The 25,428-nt window shown below is 39.8% G+C and overlaps 1 protein-coding gene across 50 annotated transcripts in view; it reads right to left on the reverse strand.

Moving 5' to 3' along the window:
- Positions 1-25,428, reverse strand: part of LOC126299121 (twitchin) — a 484,418-nt gene that overhangs the window by 65,830 nt on the left and 393,160 nt on the right. For all 50 annotated transcript variants that reach the window (XM_049990829.1, XM_049990822.1, XM_049990871.1 and 47 more), the window contains 7 exons: positions 15,916-16,110; positions 15,032-15,219; positions 13,872-14,147; positions 13,402-13,677; positions 13,025-13,172; positions 4,481-4,667; positions 1,884-1,999 (listed from right to left, as the gene is read on the reverse strand). In XM_049990829.1, the coding sequence (XP_049846786.1) occupies positions 1,884-1,999; positions 4,481-4,667; positions 13,025-13,172; positions 13,402-13,677; positions 13,872-14,147; positions 15,032-15,219; positions 15,916-16,110 (1,386 nt within the window). The remainder of the gene's footprint in view (positions 1-1,883; positions 2,000-4,480; positions 4,668-13,024; positions 13,173-13,401; positions 13,678-13,871; positions 14,148-15,031; positions 15,220-15,915; positions 16,111-25,428) is intronic.

The raw sequence follows: 25,428 nt of genomic DNA on the forward strand, positions 1-25,428 counted from the left end.
ACATGGGAAAGGGAAAATTATCGCACAATTGCAAGTAAAAAAAAAAAAAAAAAAGAAGAAGAAGAAGAAGAAGAAGAAGAAGCTGCAGACCATAGTCCACATATGATAGATGGATGTCTGTTACAAAGGATGGTACCTGACTTCAAGACAGATAATTTCAACACTTTAAAGAATAAACTTAAGCTTTTATTAATAGAGAAAAGCTGTTACTGAGCAGAAGATTTCAAGTTCTAATTTACCTTTGTAAAACAGTGTATATAGCATAAGTTTGCTTTTGCACCAAAAAATGGTAATTTCTGATCTTCACTGTCTATATCAATGTGTGCTCTTATGTATGTTAACTAAACATTTGTACATGTGAAATACAATTTATACCAATGACTGAAAACCGATTGCTATATGGACACCAAACAAACAAATAAACAAAGAGAGGTTTCATAGAATTTAGACATCCAGAAAGCAGTGGATTTTATAGTGATGGCTGTTGCAGTATATTGCAGACATTTGGGTGATGAGGTACTACACTTCAGATAAACTTCATTTTGGCTTCTATGTATTGCTTTCAATGTCAACAGAAATTGGAATGGTCACATGAGGAAGTCACTTGGCCAGTGACAGGTAACATGGTTTACAGTCACACACTTTTTATTAAAGTTCAAAGGATTAGTGCAATATCAGTGAGTAAACTACTTAAAATCCGTGGTATTTGTTTAGGGCATCTGAAAAATATATAAAATTGATTGCAATCCTGTGTCTTACTTTCCTTGATATTAATACTTAGGTTCATGATATAGGAAGACAAGGCATGCCCTCGAGCAGCTGATAGCCACAGACACCTTAGTGTTGTCCACAGCATTACTGTCTCTCTCTCTCTCTCTCTCTCTCTCTCTCTCTCTCTCTCTCTCTCTCTCTCTCTCTCTCTCTCTCTCTAACAAAAACGGTAGATTCAAATATGTAATTGAATGTACCTCCATCATGCAATGATTCAGAAATGTATATAATGATTAAGATACACTGGATGGATTATCACAGAGTGTCATCAGATACTGCAAGAGACCATGTCACATTGCTAGAGAAATAGAGAAGGTCATACAGCTAACAAAGATTATAAATTTGTTGATGAGTGGTATCAATATTATGTACTACTCACCCAAAGTATAAATAATTTAAATAATTCATAGCATCTATCTTCTTTACTATTAAAGTATACATTCAATTATTTACTTTATAATTTTAGAGATAATGTTTTAGGAACTCAGTGACTGATAGCAAAACACCAACAAAACTTTGTCAAGTTGTTTCTTTTCCAGAGCCAACTAGTGAACAGTATGGTGCATTATAGCCTCTACCTGCACTGTCACCACACTAACATTCTCGTCTCAATTGAAGTAACTGAAACCTGGTTGCAAGAAAAACATAATAAAAAAGTTACTGGGTCTTGTGTCAAATTTAGTCTTTGCTTTTACACATACCGAATCCACTCATTAGTCTCACGGAATCTGAACTGAAAATCTGTAATTCAGAAATGAAAGTACCATAATAAATGATGGTACATTTTTTAAATACAATATCTGTACAGATGGTAACATGAAATTTATACTCAATGACATATGTTAACAGTCTTGTTAGTCGCATTCATGATGAAGAAGGAAAAAGTTAGACATATGAAAAGGACAAAGAAGGGTAAAAAACAGACTCATTCATCCATCTGGCAGCTATAAACTGAATATCATACATATCTTCTGCTGGATAAGAACATATAATACGTTGCAACAGGGGTATCAGTTACCTAACAGACCACTATTTTGCTAATTTATCTTAAATACTGTGATTATTTTCAATATAATCACATAGAAGGGAAGAGGGTTGGAAACAAAACTCACTTGGAGGTGGCCTGCAACAAATAGCATCAGAGGCTGAACTCCATGGGCCTTGTCCAGCAGCATTTACTGCTGCCACTCGGAACTCATATTCATGATTTTCAATCAGACTGCCCACTCTGAAACAAGATAAAGAAATTGTAGAGTTACAATAATACACAAAGCTTAGGAAACTTTCTTTGTCTGTGACTGATTGTAATGTGTACCACGGTAGTCAGAATATTCTGGGTCATACAAAATATTTCCAAAAAAAACTATTAACTGATGAAAGAATTTGACACGCGATTTTTCCACTTAAGACTGGAAGGCAAATTAATGGTAATTTGTTCTTTACAAGGCTCAGATACACAATGCATAAACACTTGTGACCATGTGAGTGCACTAGATGCAGACAGAAGAGGTACATGGATTCCTCCCCATGTAGTGGAAAGAAGCAGGAGGATTGGGGGGGGGGATGGAGGGAGGGAGGAACAACTGGCAGTAGTTTTGAGATGTGCTCCCTAAATAACATTTCCACACATGTAATGAAATTCTGCACTTACACCACAAACAATAATCAAGTATGCATGGAACTGAAATGGTCAGTACAGCAATAGAGGGGTGCGGGGATTATAATTATATATAAAAACAAACTTGCAGTAATATGCAAGCATGATAATATGTTGTTTCTAGATCTTATGGCAAAAGAAGCTGGAGAAAAGTAGTGCCCTGTTGCATTAAAACAATATCTGGGGATAAATTGATGCTCGTATAATAGTAATGCAAATTTCCCTTTGAATACATAAATATACACTGATGGAAAAAAACAGCAACACCAAAAAATAATTAATGTAGAGTAATGAATTTTGAGAATGCCTTTATCTAGGTAATATATGTAAGTGATTAACATTGCAAGGTCACAAGTTAATGTAAGTGTGACCTAAGGCATTGCAAATGTGAAATGCTGGTACATTAATAACCAGTGTAACCACCATAATGTTGAATGCAAACATGCATGCACTATGGTGTACAGTTGCCAGATGTCAATTTGTGGGATGGAGTTCCATGCCTATTGCACTTGGACAGCCAATACAGGGATGGTTAATACTGTTTCTGGATGCTGCTGGAGTTGTCGCCCGATTATGTCCCATGTGTGCTTGACTGGAGGCAGATCTGGTGATTGAGCAGGCCAAGGCAACATGTCAACATTCTGCAGAGCATGTTGGGTTACAAAAGTGATATGTGGGTGACAATTATCCTCTTGGGAAACTAGCCCTTGGCCCTCAACTGGCCTCCTACTAATCAAAACAAGGCCATTACTGGCACCAAGGCAGAACCAGCTTTCATCAGAAAACACAATAGACCTCCACTCCTGCCCACCACTGAGCCCTCACTTTACACCACTACAGTCGCAAATGGCAGTGGTTTGGGATCAGTGAAATTCACACTACAGGATGCCTGACTTGAAGCTGTCCTTGAAGTAACTGGTTTTTAACAATTCATTGTGTCACTGTGGGGCCAAACACATTGGACTTCCATCTCAGTAGTTCCATGTGACTGTCCAGAGTCTGGTCTTCTTGTGACCACCACTGCCAGCAATCATATACAGTGGCTACAACATTCCTGTCAAGTCTTTCTGCAATATTGCAGATGGAACAGCCAGCTTCCCACAGACATATTACATTTCATTCAAACTCAGTGAGGTGTTGATTATAGTGTCTTTTTTCTCATCTTAAAAGCAGTCTTGACTAACATGAACTCGCCACATTCAATCTCAAAGGCAGCTAACACTCACGACTGTTACAGCGTGTATTTAAAGCATACCTGATTTGCATTGTCAGACTAGTGCTACTCTTACGTGACTGGTACAAAATCTGAATAGACATCATCTTTCAGATGTAGAAACATGCCTACCATCTTTCATCACAAAGTAAATAATATGAATGGGCAAAATCTGACAAATAATATTTTGCTATGAAACATACAAAGTGCTACCATCATAAATGTTCACTGATGATTTCTGCTATAGTTTAAGCAAATGAAGTACCCCTTATAATACATCTGAGTGACATTTAAGCTGCAAAGTAGGAGGGAGTAATTTAAATCAGAGTGAATGTATCAAAAATGGATTTGTGTATTCTTTTGAACAATGCTCAAAGATCTAACAGATGCAATGCAGCTTAAATAGTGATAGCAAGAATTTTTGATTATACAGGGAAGAGATTAAATCTAGAGAAACAATTATAGTTCACCTGACTATAATAAGTTCATGTCATACTGTTCATGAAACCAAATATTAGCCCTGGTAACCACATAACTTAATAATATTGCAACATATTCATCTAGTTTACTGCACTATTGAACCTTTTATAATTTCTAATGTCTCATTAATTTTCATGGAAATCCACGACAAAAAATAAGGACCTAATGTAGAGGCATTACTATGATCACAATTTTATGTGCATTAATCATTGCTTAGTAGAGAATGAAGAGCAAAACAGTGACTGTATCACCATGATAGTACTATTTCAACATCTTACAGCTCTCTCTGTCAAATACAAGTACTGTATACACATACAAAACTATCCACACAAATAGATGCTGTATCTATGTATACACACTTGTAACTTAGATCCTGAATCAGCACATGATTGGCTTTGGTCCACTTGTCTTCATTTATTAACTTCTTTTCTACGATATAGCCAGTTATAGGTGATCCTCCATCGTGGCGTGGTTTTGTCCATGCAATTGTAATAGAATCTTCTGATGTTTCAACTCCACGTGGTGCACCAGGTGCTCCAGGAGGATCTACAATAATAAATAAAACAAGTATATGTCAGGAACAAACACAAAGAAATTTAAGAGGGATAATGTTTAGGAACAGAAGTGGATAATTAGTCACTTCAAAAGCACTGTAATGTAATACAAAAAAAGCTGATTTTTTATCTAACTTTTGATAACGTAATTATCTGAACAGAACAACTGAAAAATGGATGCAATGTTACTTGATCCCTAAGCTAGTTCTGTAATGAAATGTATACTATTTGGGATTGTTGAGACTGTAGTAGCACACAAAAATTTTTAGGTTAATATGTAGGTCAATCCTGGATCACTTGTGCTTATGACAGATACTATTTCTTATGTGGAGTAAAATGCTTTTAACAATGAAGCATATCTACATTGAAGGATATAATCCATAAGCCACCAAATGATGCACGGCGGAGAGTACCCTGTACCACTGTAAGTTATTGCCTTTCCTGGTGCATTCACAAACGCAGCAAGGAAAATACAATTACCAATTTGAGTCTCTATGAGCCCTGATTTCTATTATCATGATCTCAATGATATTATGTGATATGTATGTGGTGGCAGTGAGGTCACTTTACAGTAGACGTATGTTACAAATGATGGTTCTCTAAATTTTCTCAATAGTGGTTTGCGAAGAGGGGGGGAACAAACCTGCCCAACTCTCTCTCCACTAGGGGTTCTCATTTGAGTCTGCAGAGCATAAAATATAAAATTATAAATTAATGTTGCTGAGTGAGTCTTTTGGAGATTTCTTGGAAAATGAAAACACTCAAGTGTTTTTGAAAAGAAACACAACACAGCCTTAGTGGAAAAATGTCATCTTCATTTAATAAATTCATAGATGTGTTGGCCATTATGCAGAAGATGGTCACTAATAAGGTAAGATCAATTTCATTTATTGTCATTGTGGATAATCAGAAATTTTGAAGAATCTACATGTTGTTTCTGTTAATATTACACTACTGGCCATTAAAATTGCTGCACCACGAAGATGATGTGGTACAGACGCGAAATTTAACTGACAGGAAGAAGATGCTGTGATATGCAAATGATTAGCTTTTCAGAGCATTCACACAAGGTTGGCACCGGTGGCAACACCTACAACGTGCTGACATGAGGAAAGTCTCTAACAGATTTCTCATACAAAAACAGCAGTTGACCGGCATTGCCTGGTGAAACGTTGTTGTGATGCCTTGTGTAAGGAGGAGAAATGTGTACCATCATGTTTCCGACTTTGATAAAGGTCGGACTGTAGCCTATCGCCACTGTGGTCTATCGTATCGCGACACTGCTGACAGCATTGGTCGAGATCCACTGATTGTTAGCAGAATATGGAATCAGTGGGTTCAGGAGGGTAATACGGAATGCCGTGTTGGATCCCAATGGTCTCGTATCACTAGCAGTCAAGATGACAGGCATCTTATCCGCATGGCTGTAACGGATCGTGCAACCATGTCTCGATCCCTGAGTCAACAGATGGGGACGTTTTCAAGACAACAATCATCTGCACGAAGATTTCGACAGCGTTTGCAGCAGCATGGACTGTCAGTTCGGAGACCATGGCTGTGGTTACCCTTGACGCTGCATCACAGACATCAGCGCCTGCGATGGTGTACTCAATGATGAACCTGGGTGCACGAACGGGAAAATGTTAATTTTTTGAATGAATCCAGGTTGTGTTTACAGCATCATGATGGCGCATCCATGTTTGGCAACATCACGCTGAACGCACATTGGAAGTGTGTATTCGTCATCGCCATTCTGGCGTATCACCCGGCGTGATGGTATGGGGTGCCACTGGTTACACATCTCGGTCACCTCTTGTTCACATTGACGGCACTTTGAACAGTGGACATTACATTTAAGATGTGTTACGACCCATGGCTCTACCCTTCATTCGATCCCTGCGAAGCCCTACATTTCAGAAGGATAATGCACAACCGCATGTTGCAGGTCCTGTACGAGCCTTTCTGGGTACATAAAATGTTCGACTGCTGGCCTGGCCTGCACATTCTCCAGATCTCTCATCAATTGAAAACATCTGGTCAATGCTGGCCAAGCAACTGGCTTGTCACAATACGCCAGTAACTACTCTTGATGAACTGTGGTATCGTGTTGAAGCTGCATGGGCAGCTGTACCTGTATACGCCATCCCAGCTCTGTTTGACTCAATGCCCAGGCATATCAAGGCCATTATTACGGCCAGAGTTGGTTCTTCTGGGTACTGATTTCTTTGGATCTATGCACCCAAACTGCGTCAAAATGTAATCACATGTCAATTGTAGTATAATATATTTGTCCAATGAATACCCGTTTATCATCTGCATTTCTTCTTGGTGCAGCAATTTTAATGGCCAGTAGTGTATATCATCTTGACCCATCTGAGAAGCAGGATACTGTGAGAAGATAGCTTTTCTGTTTCAGGTCTAGTAGAGTAAACCAATATAAGAGGGTCACAAATACCTAATTTGTGGATATTAAAAGGTTTCAGCTTTCTGTTTTTCAATTAGGAGTGTTGGGTGATCTGTGGAGCTGGTACTTTTATCTTGGCATATGGCAGGAGGATACAATTTATGACTTCAAGAAGCAACAGAGGACATGGTGTAGAATATTTGGTATTCAAAAACTGAATGTGCTCTAGTTGAACTGACATTCCACCTGCATAATTAAATGTTCTCTCTATTTTCTGTTAATTATATATGACTTAATCTACACTGATATTCTCCTATAGAAACCACAGAATTCTTCTTTGGTTTCTGTGTGTACAGGGTCTAAGGGTGTGGCCATGTTCTTTAGTGAGCAAAACACTCAAAAGTTTTAGTCCGGTCATAAAATATAGTGATGGGTGGTAATGAGCTGATTATTGATTCAACAATTTGATTTGTAAAGTAGAATATAACTTTATCCATTGACGTGGCTTACTGGATACCAAACTAGCATTTGTTAGGATTTTCGTGCCTTATCAGGTATCCTACAATACACATCGAATCAATTTGCTAAAGTTTTTAGGAAAGTAAAATTGGATAGTTTGAAACATTCATTTTGTGTTCCTTCTTGAAGAGTAGGTTTTCAATAGTGTATTTCAATCTTTCTTGAAAAATTCTTGCTGTAATGATTACTTCAATATATCATGTACCACTTAATAAAAAACCATGACAACAATTCCATATATTTATACATCTACTATCAATTTTCACAAAATGTTTAGCTTTCATGCATTTGATAATTATTTTAGTTTAATAACAGGAGTTTTGTTTACTATGGTCAGCTTACTGAAGAAGATCCATAGATTCAACTCTTGCAGTCAATATTCTCTGCTACTTCCGAACAACTGACTACTGAAGGCACTTATAAGTGATTCTCAGTTACTCATCAAAAGTTTCATATTGTATTAATTCTATGTCAGTCCCATTCTCTACTCTTTTCCCTGTCATCATTTCTACAACCTACCATATTATTTTTGTTTTGCAGGTTGAACTGTCAGTTATAATTTTAATACACAAGCTTTTAAGCATTTTAAGGATGTTTCTATGAAACCCGTGGTCTAGGGGTAGCGTCTTTAATTCATAATCAAAATGTCTTCGGTCCCGGGTTCGATCCCCGCCACTGCCTAAATTTTGATAATCAGCATTGGTGGCCGAAGACTTCCGGCATAAGAAGTCAGCCTCATTCTGCCAACGGCCTTGTCAAAGAGGGCGGAGGAGTGGATAGAGGTTCAGGGCACTCTCTTGTCCTAGGGGTGGGAAATTGCCCCTAAAGGCGGAAGAATCAGCAATGATCAACGACATGAGGATGCAGAAGGCAATGGAAACCACTGCATTAAAGACACGTAACGTGTATCCACAGGACATGTGGCCTGTAGTTGAAGAAGTGTCATGATGATCTCTCCATTGGCAAAAGATTCCAGAACAGTCCCCCATTTGGATCTCCGGGAGGGGACTGCCAAGGGGGAGGTTACCATGAGAAAAAGATTGAATAATCAACGAAAGGATAATGTTCTACGAGTCGGGGCGTGGAATGTCAGAATCTTGAACGTGGTAGGGAAACTAGAAAATCTGAAAAGGGGAATGCAAAGGCTCAATCTAGATATAGTAGGGGTCAGTGAAGTGAAGTGGAAGGAAGACAAGGATTTCTGGTCAGATGAGTATCGGGTAATATCAACAGCAGCAGAAAATGGTATAACAGGTCTAGGATTCGTTATGAATAGGAAGGTGGGGCAGAGGGTCTGTTACTGTTAACAGTTCAGTGACTGGGTTGTTCTAATCAGAATCGACAGCAGACCAACACCGACAATGATAGTTCAGGTATACATGCCGACTTCGCAAGCTGAAGATGAACACATAGAGAAAGTGTATGAGGATATTGAAAGGGTAATGCAGTATATAAAGGGGGATGAAAATCTAATAGTCATGGGCGAATGGAATGCAGTTGTAGGGGAAGGAGTAGAAGAAAAGGTTACAGGAGAATATGAGCTTGGGACAAGGAATGAAAGAGGAGAAAGACTAATTGAGTTCTGTAACAAGTTTCAGCTAATAATAGCAAATACCCTGTTCAAGAATCACAAGAGGAGGAGGTATACTTGGAAAAGGCCGGGAGATATGGGAAGATTTCAATTAGATTACATCATGGTCAGACAGAGATTCCGAAATCAGATACTGGATTGTAAGGCATACCCAGGAGCAGATATAGACTCAGATCACAATATAGTAGTGATGAAGAGTAGGCTGAAGTTCAAGACATTAGTCAGGAAGAATCAATACGCAAAGAAGTGGGATACAGAAGTTCTAAGGAATGACGAGATACGTTTGAAGTTCTCTAACGCTATAGATACAGCAATAAGGAATAGCGCAGTAGGCAACACAGTTGAAGAGGAATGGACGTCTCTAAAAAGGGTGATCACAGAAGTTGGGAAGGAAAACATAGGTACAAAGAATGTAGCTGCGAAGAAACCATGGGTAACAGAAGAAATACTTCAGTTGATTGATGAAAGGAGGAAGTACAAACATGTTCCGGGAAAAACAGGAATACAGAAATACAAGTAGCTGAGGAATGAAATAAATAGGAAGTGCAGGGAAGCTAACATGAAATGGCTGCAGGAAAAATGTGAAGACATCGAAAAAGATATGATTGTCGGAAGGACAGACTCAGCATACAGGAAAGTCAAAACAACCTTTGGTGACATTAAAAGCAACGGTGGTAACATTAAGAGTGCAACGGGAATTCCACTGTTAAATGCAGAGGAGAGAGCAGATAGGTGGAAAGAATACATTGAAAGCCTCTATGAGGGTGAAGATTTGTCTGATGTGATAGAAGAAGAAACAGGAGTCGATTTAGAAGAGATAGGGGATCCAGTATTAGAATTGGAATTTAAAAGAGCTTTGGAGGACTTACGGTCAAATAAGCCAGAAGGGATAGATAACACTCCATCAGAATTTCTAAAATCATTAGGGGAGTGGCAACAAAACGACTATTCACGTTGGTGTGTAGAATATATGAGTCTGGCGACATACCATCTGACTTTCCGAAAAGCATCATCCACACAATTCCGAAGACGGCAAGAGCTGACAAGTGCGAGAATTATTGCACAATCAGCTTAACAGCTCATGCATCAAAGCTGCTTACAAGAATAATATACAGAAGAATGGAAAAGAAAATTGAGAATGCGCTAGGTGATGATCAGTTTGGCTTTAGGAAAAGTAAAGGCACGAGAGAGGCAATTTTGACGTTACGGCTAATAATGGAAGCAAGGCTAAAGAAAAATCAAGAGACATTCATAGGATTTGTCGATCTGGAAAAAACGTTCGACAATATAAAATGGTGCAAGCTGTTCAAAATTCTGAAAAAAGTTGGGGTAAGCTATAGGGAGAGACGGGTCATATACAATATGTACAACAACCAAGAGGGAATAATAAGAGTGGACGATCAAGAATGAAGTGCTCGTATTAAGAAGGGAGTAAGACAAGGCTGTAGCCTTTCGCCCCTACTCTTCAATCTGCACATCGAGGAAGCAATGATGGAAATAAAAGCAAAGTTCAGGAGTGGCATTAAAATACAAGGTGAAAGGATATCAATGATTCGATTCGCTGATGACATTGCTATCCTGAGTGAAAGTGAAGAAGAATTAAATGATCTGCTGAACGGAATGAACAGTCTAATGAGTACACAGTATGGTTTGAGAGTAAATCGGAAAAAGACGAAGGTAATGAGAAGTAGTAGAAATGAGAACAGCGAGAAACTTAACATCAGGATTGATGGTCACAAAGTCAATGAAGTTAAGGAATTCTGCTACCTAGGCAGTAAAATAACCAATGACGGACGGAGCAAGGAGGACATCAAAAGCAGACTCGCTATGGCAAAAAGGCATTTCTGGCCAAGAGAAGTCTACTAATATCAAATACAGGCCTTCATTTGAGCAAGAAATTTCTGAGGATGTACGTCTGGAGTACAGCATTGTATGGTAGTGAAACATGGACTGTGGGAAAACTGGAACAGAAGAGAATCGAAGCATTTGAGATGTGGTGTTATAGACGAATGTTGAAAATTAGGTGGACTGAAAAGATAAGGAATGAGGAGGTTCTACACAGAATCGGAGAGGAAAGGAATATGTGGAAAACACTGATAAGGAGAAGGGACATCTGCTAAGACATGAGGGAATGTCTTCCATGGTACTAGAGGGAGCTGTAGAGGGCAAAAACTGTAGAGGAAGACAGAGATTGGAATACGTCAAGCAAATAATTGAGGACGTAGGCTGCATGTGTTACCTCTGAGATGAAGAGGTTAGCACAGGAAAGGAATTCGTGGCGGGCTGCATCAAACCAGTCAGTAGACGTTTTTTTTTTTTTTTTTTTTTAAAAAAAAAAAAAAGACGGTATAGTGTATACCATACTGTTACATATATTTCTTGAGAAAACTGTTTTTCCATTGTATAACTCTCTCTCTTTCTTCTATAATACATTACATCACATTTTAGTATCTAGGATTTAAACTGATCTTCAGTCAGAAAATTATTATTCTTTTTTGGCATTTTTTGGAGAACTGTTTCACACAATGACAGAAAGTGATTGATACACATGTTAAATTTCTAATGAGCATTTAATTTTCAATATACTGAATAAAAATGAAATGTTGTAAATAAAGAATAGAAAGGAGATTAGGGTTTAATGCCCTATACATGAGGAGATCATTAGAGATGGAGCACAATGCCAGGAAAGGAAATGGGAAGTCTATTTCTAAGGCACCATCTCAGCATTCAGCTTACACAATTTAAGGGAACCATGAAAAACTTATATGGGATGGACAGATGGGAATTTGACATGTACTCCTACTGAATGTGAGTCTGATGTCTTGATCACTGCTTCATGTTAAGGACCAGCTTGAGACATTTTCTCCACACAAGCAACATATTATTCGGTGGCCTTCCCTCATGTCATTCTTTGCTACTAATTATGATACAACCTGTATACAAATTTTACACCTTTTGTGCCACTTCCTGCTTGGTACCCCACGTGGCTGCTTGTGTCTTAAAATGGCACTGTTCATATCACTCAGCAAATAATTATTGGAGGATGCTATGCATTAATTATTGATTACCCTGGAGGACCTGTACAAGTGTATTGCATAAGTAGATATAATCATGTCCTTTGTTGAAAGCAGTTGGCGAGTTCAGAAAAATAACTTATGACGTGTCTTAAGAGTTAATGACAGATAATGTGCCAGGAAAGAGAAATAATCTTACCATTGTGTGTGAAGTTGTTAATAAGACTTTTATTATTACTGTCACTCTTATCAGGAAAATGTCCACTAAAACTAGGTTACACAATTCTTTTATGTGTTCAGATTCAACACTACTGCTGTTCTCTGTGAGAAAACTGATACTGAAGGCTCCCAAGATGATTACCTCATTGGTTCTAGGATGTAATCATGTTGAACACAAATCCAGTTGTTTAAGGAAATAATTCATTTTTCCTGAAGGATTTCCATATAATCTCATTACTATAGATTAAAAAACATTTACAATGATTCTTGTTCCACAGATTTTGTCATATCAGATTTTTGGTACTCTCCTTTCCTTCTACAGTTTTGGTACATGGTATGACAGATAATGTGCCAGGAAAGAGAAATAATAGTAACAGGAAAAAGAACAGAAAATGAACCTTAACTATTTTAGTGATGTATACAAATTCTTCCACAGCCAAAAACGTTTTCCTTTGGCAAAAGAAAGCCATCTGACATATGCAAAGTCTTTCATAGCAGAGAATGTGCCAGTTTCATTGTGTCAAGTGTATCAACCATGTTACTGACAATCCCAAGAACAGAAACACTATCTGATATACATAACAAATGCCATGTTAACATACCAAATGGATGTCGTGCTCTGACTGGGTCTTTCGTTACAGCAGGATCCGAAACACCATATTGGTTTTCAGCCATTACACGGAATTCATACTCATGTCCAATAACCAAGTTTCGTAATCTACAGAATGGTGTAGTCACATAACTGCTCACCTGTTATAAACAGAAATAAAAAATAAATGAATATTAAAAAATATAGTTATTCACCAAAAAATACGTCATTTATTTTTGATAAAGGACTTTTCAATTATTTAACCAGTAACATGTGATAGTTTTACAAAATAGCAGATTATATGAATCTTTAGAATAATATAGCTGATAGCTTAAGTTTTCAACATTAGTTATATTGAAGTTAAAATCAAGTAGATTAAGTGTTGCATACTTTTGACCATGTTGGTGACCTCGGTTCTTTCTTCTCTACAATATAATTGGTAATGTCACCACCACCATTATCCTTTGGTGGGTTCCAGTATAAAGTAAGTGCATCTCCCGCGAATTCATCAGCACGGAGATTTTCTGGAGGACCAGGTCGATCTAGCACACGGACATTGACTGTAGCTGTATCATATCCAGATGGGTTCCGTAGCTGAAGCCTATACTGGCCAGTATCTGATCTCTTAGAGTTCTTGACAACAATGCTTGCAAAGTCATCAGCCAGCTATGAAAATGAGTGACTTATGAAACATTGCACAGAGTACCAAGATGTATTCTCATTTATTTGTAAGATGTATTCTTATTTATTTGTAAGTCAGAATTAAACTTACATTAGCACAAATTTCCATTAATTGACACTTATATAACACAATAATTTATTATGCAGTTAAAAAAATGAAAAAAAGAGATTTTACTAACCTGGTGGAATACTCTAGTATCAGCCTCATCCAGTAAATTATCATTTGCAAACCAAGATGCAGTTGGCTTAGGGAAGGCAACATATGGCACATGGATGGAGAAATCTTCACCAGCACGCACCGTAATATCACGTAATGCTCCCAAATCCATACATGGTTTATTAGGCTGCTCCTCAATAAGTACATTCTGACTAGGTCTGCTAGGTTCTGATGGCCCTACATCATTGACAGCAATTACGCGGAACTGATACTCATCCCCTTCTTTAAGATTTGGTACCTGTTAAAGTATTTGAAAATCTTAATGTTATGTACACTATAAGCACATAAACAGGAACATATAGAAATCAAAGTTCAAATCACGTTCAGGATAATGAAGGTACTATAATTACAAAGGCATGATGGTGAGAGGTAAGATGAAAGAATAAGAAAGAAGACGTAAATGAGAAACATTGGCTGTGGGATGCAAAAGTTCAGAGTTCTGAATGGGGCATTCTTTTCTTTTTAAATTCCCATGAATTACCATTTGTACAATGGTTCATGATCATCAAATTGTCAACAAAGAACACAATAACTTAACTTTTTGGAATGGTTTTTCCACACTGATAAAACTACATTTGAATGTCAAGTGCCCAAATTGTCTGCTAAATTATAATGGAGGTTCTGCCATGTTCATGTACAACTGACTGCAAACAGAATTTATGAAGTGTCACAGCGACTAAAATGTGACATATAGGCCAAAATAAGATGATTTCATCATAACAGTTAAGACAATTTAGTAATTTCATTATATTCATCTCCACACTTCTCTTTAGCTTTCATCAGTGAGTGTTAAAATTAATGAAATCATGAATGATCATTATCAAATGTCCCTGTTGTGATACCATCACTAAATATAACACATTGTTATCACATATCTAAAATGTAATTTGTGGTTTTGTTGAACTCTCATATCAAACAGAGGTTAAAATTTAAGAGGGATTCTGCCTTGTGCGAGGCGCTCTTTTGTAGCTTTGTTTTCACCCATTTGTAGTTTTGTTTTCACCTAGACTTGTTTCAGCACTTTCTGTGCTACCTTCAGTGGTTTTATTTCTTTCTGCAAAATTGTTGTATATGCTGGTAGCTTTACATCTACTACACAGTCTACAGATTTCTCAATCTTACCTTAAAGACTGTAACAGGAATAGGTGCTCCACTAGCATCTGACCAGTCCTTATCTCCTTTTGCCTTCTTTTGTACAATGTATCCCTTAATCTTAGCACCTCCATCACTACGTGGCGGTCTCCAGGATAGAGTTACACTGTCTTTAGTTACACGATCTGGTTTGGGAGGTTCAGGGGCATCTGGTTTCACTGTAAAATAACAACAATAATAATAACAATAAGTTACACACACAAAAACAGATATATAAGATGTCACACTACAAATATCAGAACAAGAATGTGTGTCTGGAAAATTTATTTGTGAAAAGTATAGTACTTTTGTATGCCTTAATGTATTACCCGTGAGTCCTATGGTTCAAAGTAGCTTCAAAAACTGTTTGTAATGTCTAATATGGTGATATAATTATCTTAGAGCTTCCTCTAAGGCAATAGAAAAAATATTTTTATGGCACATTAGAGTGCAAACACATATGCTTCGGAATTTTAAAATGAAAAATTATTCATTGACACTAAATCAGTGAAACAAGTGGAAGTTTATTTCTACAGTTGGTAAGCTTCAAAGACACAGAAATATGAGACTAATTATTGTTATTAATTGTTTTATCATAAATTCAACTAATACTTACAGATTTATTTTCAACTTATTTATAATTATTTAACTGGATTAAAATTCATCCCTTTCTCTACAGTTTATGTGTAAACTTGAATTTTTGTGCATTTCTACTACCATTATACGAAAACATATTCTTTTAAAATCAGCATTTGTTGGTGTAATATCCAAAACTATTACAATGATATGGTCAGTTTAAAAGAAATTTAATGAAATTAAATGAAATTTTGAATTTTGTGTTAAAGGAATGATGTGAGAAAATGTTGATTACTTACATCTTTGTGCTTGAGCTGTAAGTGGTTCTGTTGGCTTGCTTGGTTTGCCAGGACCAGCTTCATTCAGTGCTACAACTCTGAATTCATACCTATTTCCTTCTCGAAGATCCTGAACAGTGTAACTGGTGTTTGGTGTTGGATAATTGTTTACTTTTATCCATTCACCACCACGTTCACGTTTCTCAACATAGTAACCTGCAGCAGTAAAAGAATATAAGAGCATTAACTTATTAGTAACAATTGAGAACTACAGACCAATAGCCCTGTTGTCACGCTTTTCCAAAGTGATAGAAACAATAATGAAAAACAGGCTTATGAACTACCTAAGTAAATTTAACCTCCTCTGCAATGACCAGCATGGTTTCAGGCCTGGTAGAGGTACAGAATCTGCAATAGCACAATTTACAAAAACAGTTTTACAAGCACTAGATGAGAACAGCTATGTAACTGGTCTCTTCCTAGACTAGTCTAAGGCATTTGATACAGTTGACCACCAGAAGCTGTTGCATAAGTTAGAGGCGGTAGGAGTAAGGGGAGTGGTTCTCAAATGGTTTCGTTCATATCTAGAAAACACAGTACAGTCAGCAGAGATCACACATGTCTCCAGTGGATCAAAATACATTGAGAAACATGTATCTGATCCACAATATATCAACACTGGGGTTCCTCAAGGAAGTGTACTGGGCCCAGTATTGTTTCTGGCATATATAAATGATTTCCCACAACACATCAGCCATGGAGAGAAGATATTGTTTGCTGATGACAGCAACATGGTAATCACCAGTAAGACACCAACACAAATGCTGGAAAATTCTACTGAAGTGCTGAGGGATGTTCACAAATGGTCTCACGAAAACAAAGTAACTCTCAACATAAAGAAAACATATAAAATATGCTTTAGAATGAACAGAAAACAGAGTCCCTTAAATTTAAAACTAGATAACTTCTCCACAGATGATGTGCCTACAACAAAATTCTTAGAGTTGCACATTGACAGCCAAATGAAGTGGAATGAACATGCTATGAAACTCTCGAATAAGATATCCACAACATGTTATGCACTTAATGTTGTGATAGTGCCACGACATTTAACAGTGCGGCCACGACAGTACGCACAAATGGCGATAGAGGCGCTCCGCAAATCGGCTGAGTGCGGGAGCGCCACCTAGCTATGAACGGCGCCGGCCGCATGTCACGGCATGGCAGTCGAATACGAGAGACTGAGTTGTAATCATGTGATCAGCTATTGTTTCTAAGAGAGAGTGTGAATATCCACGCAATTATTGTGATGAAAGGTTATAACACTTTTTGGCGACGAGGATGGGATATTTTCACTGCGTTGTGGATTTGCGTGTTCGTGACGGGGCAGACATGGAACAGCTTATGCAAACGCTCATTGAACAACAAACACAGCTAACGGCTACTATTCAGGCTCAACAAACACAGCTGACGGCAGCGATTCAGGCGTTGTCGACGTCGCTTACTCATCGTCTGTCTTCCTCTTCTCCGCCTCCATTCCCTCCTTACGACGAGGCTGCTGAAGACTGGGAGGATTATGAGAAGCGTTTGCGGCAACACTTCTTGGCTTTCGGCGTTGTCGACGCTCCTATGTGTAAGTCGTTATTTCTATCTTGGATTTCCCCTCGAGTCTATCAGCTGCTATCTCAGTTAGCCCCTCTGCGGGAACCTGCTTCCCTGTCCTTCCAAGAAATGTGTGACTTATTGTCTGACTATTATCGGAAAAACACCCACGTCGTTGCTGCCCGCGTGGCGTTCTACCGGTGTCGTAAACAGCCCCATCAATCTTACCGGGCTTGGGCGGCGCAACTACACGGTCTGCGTAGGAAATGTCAGTTTGTCACGGACACACATCACGAGTCTTATGCTGACTCAGTGGTTAGGGATGCTATTCTACGGCTTGCTCCTGATAAAGAAGTTCGGCAACGTGCCCTCCAACTGCCAAACCCGTCGTTGTCGGAAGTTCTAAGCATCGCTCAATCCTCTGAAATGTCTCACGCTGCTGGCGCGCAAATCGACGCGTGGTGTGATGTAGGCGCTGTACAGTCAACTCTCGACACGGGCGATTTGCCTGTTTCACAGGAGAACGACGATGTGGCGGCGGTTCACTCGTGTCAACAACGTCGCTCTTGGGCCGCAAAGCTCGCAGCGAAACCAGCAACCACAGAAGCCGGTTCGTTCCGCACTTCCTTCTTGCCCCCGTTGTTTCTACAGCACGACAGGGCAGCGTGTACAAAACGTTGGGCCACGTGTAATTCATGTAGGAAAAAAGGCCACATTGCTTCTGTGTGTCAGTCCCATAAAGTTCCTGTCGACGAGGACGAGGCGTCGGACATGGATGTTCACTGTGTGCTTTCTCAAACAAATAAGTTGTTTGTTACTGTTACTGTTCCTGTTCTGAATAAAGACATCCGCATGCAAGTGGACACTGGCTCCGCAGTAACTCTCATTAATTCTCGCACGTATTTGGCGTTGGGCTCCCCTCCTTTGTCTCCAGTTACGCGAAATCTGAGGACTTATAATAAACAGACAATTCCTATCATGAGCCAGTTTGATGCTTCCGCTACCTACATGTCTGTTGTTCTTCCCCTCACCTTTTATGTGGTGGATCATGCGGGCACTGAAAACCTGTTCGGTTATGATGCTTTCCAGTTGTTCGGGTTCTCCATTGATGATGTGCACCTCATATCTGAGGATATTCCGTATCAACAGCTGGATGGATTGTGTTCTGAATTTTCGTCCGTGTTCTCTGCTGGTCTGGGTTGTGCCAAGGATTTTGAAGCCCACATTAAAAAACCTACAGCTCGCCCTAAGTTTTTCCGGGCACGCCCTATTCCAGTGGCATTGCGTGCACCTGTCAAGGCTGAGCTAGACAGGTTAACAGCTTCAGGGATTCTACTTCCGGTTACCTCCAACGAATGGGCATCGCCGATCGTGGTGGTTTCTAAACCAAACGGGAGTCTGCGATTGCGTGGTGACTTTAAAGCCACCGTCAACGCTCAGCCTCATTGACACTTATCCTCTTCCCCGTCCTGAGTTGTTTACCAAGCTCGCTGGGGGCCAGTTCTTTTCCAAACTTGACTTATCGGAGGCGTACCATCAGTTGCCGTTGGACGCTACTTCCAAGGAATTTCTCGTTATCAACACTCCTTGTGGGTTGTATCAGTACCAGCGATTACCATTTGGCGTCGCTAGCGCACTGGCCATTTTTCAGCGGTTTTTGGAACAGCTCACGGCTTCCGTCCCCGGCTGCATAAACTATCTGGATGACATTGTTGTCACGGGAGCCTCCACTGAGGAGCACCTTCGTAATTTACGTTCACTGTTTCGGGTTTTGCATTCGGCTGGGTTGAGGTGCAATCTGGACAAGTCACAGTTCTTCCAACCCTCCATTGAGTATCTTGGTTTCCACTTGTCCCGTGAGGGTATACGTCCTCTCCGTCAGCACGTTGCGGCCATTAACGCTCTACCCCGGCCATCTACGGTCAAAGAACTTCAGGCGTTTCTAGGCAAGATTGCTTATTATCACAAATTCATTCCATCCGCAGCGGCGGTAGCTTATCCTCTGCATCAGCTGTTACGCAAAAAGTCCCCTTCTGTTGGTTCGGCGCCTTGTCTTGCCACATTCCGTCTGGGTCAGCACTTGGTTCTGGTGACTGACACGTCACAGTATGGCCTAGGGGCTGTTCCTGCCCATCGGTATGAGGATGGGTCGGAACGACCCATCGCCTATGCTTCCAAGACCCTCAACGAGGCAACGGCGTTACTCTCAAATCGAAAAGGAGGCGCTCGCTATCATTTATGCTCTAAAAAAAGTTTAGCGTTTTTTTGTATGGTTCTAAGTTTCACCTCATCACCGACCACAAACCGCTGGTCTCTCTGTTCAGCCCATCGGCGTCACTTCCGGATAAGGCAGCTGGGCCTCATACTTGTCTCGTTTTCATTATGAGATTCACTATCGCCCCACGGCCCAGCACGCCAACGCTGATGCACTGTCGCAATTGCCGATGGGCCCCGACCCTGTTTTCGATCGTGATGAACTCCTCTGTTTCCACATTGATGAGGACGAACGTCGTGCAGTCGAGGGCTTTCCACTTACAGGTTCGCAGGTCGCGTCGGCTACTGCGCGGGACCTGGTCCTGCGTCGGGTGATCGTTTTCTTCAACGAGGTTGGCCGGAGAGGACCAAGGGCCGGGCATCGGATCCCCTTCGCAACTACCATGCCTTGCACCTTCGTCTGTCTGTTTGTGATGGTGTTGTTCTTCTGGCCACGGATGGCACATCTCCATAGGTCGTGGTGCCTGCCTCTCTTCGCAAAGATGTTCTCTAACTGTTGCACGAAGGCCATTGGGGTATTTCTCGGACTAAGTCCCTGGCCCGCAGGCACGTTTATTGGCCCAGTATTGATTCGGACATTGCCCATATGGTTGCTGCGTGTGGCCAGTGTGCTCAGGAACTGGCGGCACCTCGTACAATGCCCTCTCCGTGGCCTGATCCAGCTCAGCCATGGGAACGGGTGCACGCCGACTTTGCTGGCCCCCCTTCCTCGGTACTTATTGGCTACTGTTGATTGACGCCTTCTCGAAGTTTCTGTTTGTTAGATGTCCGTCACCCACCACTGCGGTGACAACGCTGGCTTTGTCCAAAATCTTTGCGCTAGGTCTTCCATCCATAATCGTCACGGACAATGGCCCTCAGTTCTCTTCGCAGGCCTTCCGTGATTTTTGTACTGGACAAGGGATTCATCATGTTACAGCACCTCCCTTCCATCCGCAATCGAATGGGGAGGTCGAGCACCTTGTCCACACTTTCAGATGCCAGATGAAAAAACTCCTTAGTGATTTTTCCACAGATGACGCCCTGCTGCAATTTGAGTTCTCATCGCTTCACGCCTCTGGGTGATCGCAGCCCTGCTGAACTCTTGCATGGCCGCCAACCGTGCACTCTACTGCACCTGCTTCACCCTGTCAGGCCTTGTACTGTGTCCCCTAGTGCGGGAAAATACTCGGTGGGCGCCGACGTGTGGGCATGAGGGTATGGATCTCGCCCTAAATGGATTCCAAGGGTGGTCAAGGCTCTTCGCGGCCGCCGGCTTTGTGAAATCCGTACGGGCGACGGCACGGTTGTTCGCCATTACGACCAGATGTGCCCACGAGTGGTGGCCACGCTGCGCGGGATCTCCTCGGGGCCTCACAAGAGGCCATGGATGTCTCCGCGCTGTCCATGTCTCCAAGGAAGTGAGTGTTTTTTTTTCAAGGGAGGAAAAATGTTGTGATAGTGCCACGACATTTAACAGTGCGGCCACGACAGTACGCACAAATGGCGATAGAGGCGCTCCGCAAATCGGCTGAGTGCGGGAGCGCCACCTAGCTATGAACGGCGCCGGCCGCATGTCACGGCATGGCAGTCGAATACGAGAGACTGAGTTGTAATCATGTGATCAGCTATTGTTTCTAAGAGAGAGTGTGAATATCCACGCAATTATTGTGATTAAAGGTTATAACACTTAAGAGTCCTTGTATCTGCATGCGGTAATGAATGTTTGAGAACTGTATACTTTAGTTATATTCATTCAGTAATAATTTATGGTATTATTTTATGGGGAAACAGTGCTCAGAATTTACAAACAGTATTTAAAATGCAAAGGAGACCAGTAAGAATTATAACGAAAAGCGGTAAGTGGGCCCACTGCAGAGAGCTTTTCAAAATGTTAGAAACCCTAATTGTTCCTTGTGAATTTATATTCCAAACCATAGTATACATCAAGAAAAACATACAAAATTTAGCAAAAATAGCAGTTTTCATAATTATAGTACAAGAACAAATCACTGTATTCACCTAGACAGGCAGAGTAAACATAAGACTCAAAACAGCTTCTTGTATGAACATGTAAAACTGTATAATAAGCTGCCATTGAAAATAAAAGAAACAGATAAGATGTACCGCTTTGGGAAAAATCTTACATTGTTTTTGCAGTAACATTACTTTTACACTATAAGTGAATTCCTTAGTACAAAATGATTTCAAATAACTCTTGTTTCACAGTATTTAACTATATGTAACGTTTTGATGAGGATTGTAAGTAACTTATATGTCACAATATTTAACTACATGTAACAGCAAACTGTATGAATATACGAATGTACACAAACTGACAACATCCATACATTTTAAAATGTCCACGGATGGCTAAATAAATAAATAAATAAACTAACTTATACATACTCAGAGTCTGCACTGTCACTGTGTCATTGACTCTGAAAGAATGCTCAAGAAACCACTAGCCATGAAAAAGAGTAACTGTAGTTGATTGGAGAGTCTAAGCTGGAAGGGAGTATGTGTGGAAAATATGTTATATGACTTTCAGATGTCGAGATATTACATTTTTCTGCAACTAATCCATGAAATAAGCTAATAGCTAGTGGTGTGCAATCAGAAGGCAAGTGGTGCTCTGACACACAGTGGCAAGGACCATTATACCATGTGACACTCCAGCCAACAGCAACATTCTGTTGTGTCAATCTGTAGTGAGCACTCCAGAGTGGATGTAGAACATTTAGCATTGATTTTCATAATAGTTTTTTGTTGGGAGGTTACTTAGCCCTTACAATGTTTATTATGGGTGGCATAAAGCAAGCACGACAAGCATTATGTTAAGAAGCAACGGATCTAGTTTTCAGAGCACATAAATTCTAGTATGGAGAGTCAGGTGCAGAAACAGTGGTTCAGTAAACCATTCACCCCAGCATTGCCTTTTATCAGGGTAGGTAATGGCAGGAGCATCAGGCGTGGGCTGGAGAGAGTGAGAGCACACTGGCAATGCCGAAAACTATAATTCTTCTTTGTGAACAGAACGATTCATACTGCCACCTTGTCACAGGCACACCACTATAAATGATGTCTAAAATGTACTGCAATATAATCTTTGCCTATTTTTATGTTTCTCTTCTCTCTTCAGTTGTAAAGCACCATAAATCATTAGCATAGTTTGGTGGTTGACTTGTAACTCTTCTTATAAGCATGGCTTTGTTTCTTTGATCAGTTTAAAGACCTATTTTCTTTTCATACTGTACAGAAGATTACTTTTGGAGTCAACTTTCCTGTTTGTTGTCCCACTTCTCTACTGTTTTGAGTACAGGAGAACAGTGTTATCGTAATGGATATATTACAAAAATAAAGTCATTTAAATTTGCATAATCTCAATATAAGTTTCCATACTTCAGCACCATATTTTATAAAGTTTAAGTTTAATTAATTATCCTGTCTTTCCTCTTGTCATATACTCTGCTCATAACGATCAATCTTTGATGTTGCTGTCAATTATGACTACAATTAGGCTGCAGTGATAATATTCTCAACAAGTGTGTTGCAATAATGTGACAGAATGTTGATTCTTACTTTGTTGGTATTGCTGTTTCACTGCACTCCATCACTCTTGTGGGTTGGTATATTTTTAATATTAAATTCTAAATACTCAACAACTGCATAAGATGCACTGAGGTGACAAAAGAAATGGGATACCTCCTAATATTCTGTTGTATCTCCTTTTTCCTGGCACTGTGCAGCACCTTAATGTGGCATGGACGCAACAAGCCATTGGAAGTCCTCTGCAGAACTATTGAACCATGCTGCCACTGTAGCCATCCATAGTTGTGAAAGTGTTGTCAGTTTTTGTGCACAAACTGACCTCTCGATTATGTCCAATAAATGTGCAGCAGGATTCATGTTGGGCGATATGAGTGGCCAAATCCTTCACTCAAATTGTCCAGTATGTTCTTCAAACTAATTGCGGGCAATTGTAGCCCAGCAACAATTCCATTGTTGTTTGGGAACATGAAGTACATGAATAGCTGCAAATGGTCTCCCAGTAGCCAAACATAACCATTTCCAGTCAATGATCAATACAGTTGAACCAGAGAACCCAGTCCATTCCATATACACACAGCCCACACCATTCTTGAAACATCACCAGCTTGCACAGTGCCCTGTTGACAACTTGGATCCACGTCTTCGTGGGGTCTGCCCACACACAAACCCTACCATCAGCCCTTACCAACTGAAATTAGGACTTATCTGACCAGGCCATGGTTCTTCAGTCACCTAGGGTCCAACTGATATGGTCACAAGCTCAGAAGAGGCACTACAGGTAATGTCGTGCTGTTAGCAAAATGAAATTTGGCATTCTGGGCACACTTTTGACAAAATAGGTAGTGTAAAAGATATTATAGCTCCTAACCAAACTGTTCATTCTAAAGACAATAACAGTTCTGATCTTGAAATTTGCTACCTGAATATTCAATGAGTAAAAGACAAAGAATTTATTGTAAATAATTTTGGACTAGAGAACAAATTTGATATTTTTTGTCTGAGTGAGCGCTGGGCAACAGAGAGTGAACTTACAGCTATCAAATTTGATAACAATAAAATAGCAAATGGTTACTGTAGAAAAGTGCATAAAAGGGGTGATGTGGCATTCAATACTAACCAGTCACTCAGCCACTCCATTAATAGGGTGGATATAGACTACTTGTGTGGTGAACAGAATTTTGAAGCCACTGGTATAGTTAGTGACAATTTTAAGTTAGTGATAACAGCCTTATATAGATCACCTAAGGGTAACATTAGTGTATTTTTAGAAAAACTGGACATGCTTTTAGATGTATTTAGAAAGACAAAATGGTTACATTATGACATTGTAATAGGTGGAGATTTGAATGCAGATTTTGATGTAACAACAGCCAAACATGGTGTCACTGAGCTCAAAAATCGTCTAAGACAGTACAATCTGCACTTTATCAATAATAGACCCCACAAGAAATGAAGCACACTTTGACAATATCTCTGTCAAGTTTCACTACTACAGAAGAATCATGCGATGTGACAGTATTCTCATTCTCAGATCATGATTCTGTATCATTCAATTATGTAAGTAGGTTCTGTGCTGATAAGAGTAACATTGATACGTCTGTCTCAAAAATCGTAATCACTAGATCGGTCACAAATGATAAAATTGACTGGTTTTGTAAGTCCCTTACTAACAGAGGTTAGTTTGGCCAATGGTCTGGTGACACAAATTATAGTCTATGCAAAGATCTGTCAGCAAAACCAATATTTGAAAGGTTTTTCCAAGCATTTTTGTCACAATTTAATGACTGCAATCCAATAAAGAAATGCAAAATAATCAACAAAGCCTCCACAGGCAAGGGTATAAACAAACAAAACCCATGGTATACTGAACAAATAACAAATCTGAAAAACCAAGTTATGTTGTTGTACAGTATACATAAAAATCTGAAGACCGACCATGCCATATCAGCCTATGTTCAATGTACAAATAAGTAAAAAAAAGTCATTGTGAAAAACAAACATAGAGAAAATAAACATTTCTACAACACTAAAAGAAGCAAATGCATCTATACTCCTTACCACAGACTGTCAAAGACACTTAACAGCTATGAACTGTGGCAGTGGCAGTGGGCACAAATTATTTGATAA

Source organism: Schistocerca gregaria, chromosome X, assembly GCF_023897955.1.
Source record: "Schistocerca gregaria isolate iqSchGreg1 chromosome X, iqSchGreg1.2, whole genome shotgun sequence".
In the NCBI taxonomy this organism is placed as follows: domain Eukaryota; kingdom Metazoa; phylum Arthropoda; class Insecta; order Orthoptera; family Acrididae; genus Schistocerca; species Schistocerca gregaria.